General features: G+C 57.6%; 1 protein-coding gene across 1 annotated transcript; it reads left to right on the forward strand.

Annotated features, from left to right (window-relative positions):
• Positions 1–227: 227 nt before the first annotated feature.
• Positions 228–2,289, forward strand: Arl4c (ADP ribosylation factor like GTPase 4C). Its single transcript, XM_057762942.1, has one exon. It carries the CDS (start codon positions 725–727, stop codon positions 1,301–1,303), a length of 579 nt encoding a protein of 192 aa, XP_057618925.1. The 5' UTR covers positions 228–724; the 3' UTR covers positions 1,304–2,289.
• Positions 2,290–2,997: the final 708 nt, after the last annotated feature.

The following is a 2,997-nucleotide window of genomic DNA, read 5'->3' on the forward strand; positions in this document are numbered from 1 at the left end:
AAGACGCGTCACCGGTCTGAGGAGGAAGAGCCCGCGCCCGGGCCCATAGTCAAGGCGCGGCCAGCGGGAAGGGTCGTCCGGACGAAATTCGAACGACCGGAGCGCGCGAAAGGGCTTTACCGGCCGAGAAGACCCCGCCTGACCCCGGGAGACCGCGGGGCGTGTCAGGGAAGGGGCGTGGCCGCTGGGCGGGACCAGAGGGGCGGGGCCTGCGCCCTCGGCCGCAGCAGGCTGGTGGCGGCGGCGGGAGCAGCGAGCGTACTGCAGGGACAGCAAGGCAGCAACGCCGACAGAGACACCCGGGGAAACCCGCGCCCCGCCTGCGCCTCCGCGGCGCGCCGGGGAAGCCGGAGCCAGAGCGGTTCCGAGACGCCACCAAGGCCAGAGGCTGCTGCAGAGCCGCGGCGCGGGCAAGCGGCAGATCGAGCCCGGCGAGCGCGCAGGGAGCAGGCATCCTCCACCGGCGCGCCTATCCGTGGCGACTGCGCGGGAGACAAAGCCTCTGGAGAAAGATGCCCGCGGGGCGCGCACCGGGTGGACCAGGGAGCGGGCGCCTCGGAATCTAAGTGCGCCCAACTGGCCGTACGTTCCGGAGACGCCGAGGCCCCAGCGGGTCCAGAGGCGGGCGGGGCCCAGGTGCGCCCGGTGGCAGCGGGCCTGTGACTGCTCGGGGGGCGGCGCCCTCCCGCCGCAGCCGCAGTGGCCGGCGCCGCAGCGAGGAGCCATGGGCAACATCTCCTCTAACATCTCGGCCTTCCAGTCCCTACACATCGTTATGCTGGGCTTGGACTCTGCCGGCAAGACCACGGTGCTCTACCGGCTCAAGTTCAACGAGTTCGTGAACACGGTGCCCACCATTGGCTTCAATACCGAGAAGATCAAACTGAGCAACGGCACCGCCAAGGGCATCAGCTGCCACTTCTGGGACGTGGGCGGCCAGGAGAAGCTACGGCCGCTGTGGAAGTCCTACAGCCGCTGCACGGACGGCATCATCTACGTGGTGGATTCGGTGGACGTGGACCGGCTAGAGGAGGCCAAGACGGAGCTGCACAAGGTGACCAAGTTTGCGGAGAACCAGGGCACGCCGCTGCTGGTCATCGCTAACAAGCAGGACCTGCCCAAGTCGCTGCCGGTGGCCGAGATTGAGAAGCAGCTGGCGCTGCACGAGCTCATCCCGGCCACCACCTACCATGTCCAGCCGGCTTGCGCCATCATCGGCGAGGGCCTCACCGAGGGCATGGACAAGCTCTATGAGATGATCCTGAAACGCAGGAAGTCTCTCAAGCAGAAGAAGAAGCGGTAATGCGTCCGGGAAGCGATTGGGAACGAGGCTGAGCCAGCGAGCCACTGAGTGAATGAATGGACGACTGGGTGAGCAAGAACCCGCGCCCGCGAACAAAGACAACGAACCAAAGCGATGCTTCGAATTTTTAAAACACGATCCCTGTACCCTAACACAGGACTTGGAGACTTAACCCGGGTGTGGAGACTGCATTACCACCCAGCTCGCCACCTGCCCCACCCCCCACCCCAGCTCAGGGGACCTTTTGTCTAAATGCTTGAGCTATCAATGGGGTGGGGTGGGGGAACCGACGGGGAGTGGACGTGAGGACGCGAGGGTCCGGTGGTGAGCCCTCTGGCCTCAGGTGGGAGGCTTGAATGTCAGAGAGACAAAAGCGATTTCTTCTCGCTCCGTCAGGGCCAGAAGTTCAGGCTGCCCAGCCCCCACTGCGGGGGGAGTCACGTGTGAGTTACCTGAGGTATGCAGTTCACAAAACCCTGGGGATACTCCTGTGGGAGCGGGTAGGCACTGGGGTATACTGATGGGGGGAGGGGGTGACCGCTCCTTGCATTCTGGAGCTGTGCAAACTGAGTAGTTTTATGTCGCAGGGCAGGCCCCTGTTTGCAGTTTGATTTGTCCTGCTCTGGGCCCAAAGGAGGTGGTGGTTTGGGTCCGTCCAGAGGACTGCCTGGGACCATGCGGCAGCCTGAGGGCCCAGGGTGCTGCTGTCCTTCTGGCCTTGGTGGGAATGGCCTGGAAGACTCCACTCTCCAAGGCTGGGTGGGTGTGATTTTGTTGAGAACTGCTGTTCAGCCTGGGATGAGACCTCTTCCAGATGGCCTAGGCCCTGTCCATGTGTTGGTCATTATCACATAAAGAGACCAATAAAACAAAAGCAGAAAACTATTGGAGGTGGTGGTGCCAGTACAGGTATTTAAAGGGTGAGGTTCTTGACATTAATGCTGTGTGTGTGTGTGTGTGTGTGTGTGTGTGTGTGTGTGTGTGTTCCCTCCATACTACATAATCGGCATAAATACTGGACCCTCTGTGTTTAATTTGAAATTCTCTCAGCCTACTGATTGGTTTGGAGGAGCACACCAGCTACAGATGTGTGCTGAATTGCAAAATGGTTTTCTTAGAAGGCATGTCTGATCATTCTAGCCACGTGGTGATAGGTTTCAGACATGTTTTTTTTTAAAACAACAAAACAAAACAAAAAAAACACTTCCACAAATAAATAATCTCCTTAGTTAAAAAAAAAAGACTGTCCTTTTGTGCCCCTTGGCAATGCAAGTGGAGACGTGTTCAGGTTTCTTAGTTGGGCCTGTAGCCTATCTGATTTCAGTATTTTACTCAAAGCGTGTCATTAGAGTATTTGATGTCATTCACCAAAAGAATAAAATCCCAGCTTGGAAAAGCTGACCTCGTTTGCGTGGATTGGAAGAGAGGAAAAGTCTGAAGGATCAGTCCTTTGGAATTCACCCGTGTGGGAGCCGGCCTGGCCTCAGAGCCAGCCAGCACTTTGGTTAAAGGCAGACAACAATGAGTGCTTGAGTTGAAAAGGGAGCGGGCGTGTGACGTCATGGTCACTGGTACTCAGGCACTTCACAGTTTACTTGAAAGAGGCTTTGGAAAATAGATAAAGTGAAAGAATAAATACATATTTTTAATAATGTAATTTTAAAAAACCCTTTATAATCAGGAGTGAGTCTTGG

Source organism: Chionomys nivalis, chromosome 2, assembly GCF_950005125.1.
Source record: "Chionomys nivalis chromosome 2, mChiNiv1.1, whole genome shotgun sequence".
Taxonomy (NCBI): Eukaryota; Metazoa; Chordata; class Mammalia; order Rodentia; family Cricetidae; genus Chionomys; species Chionomys nivalis.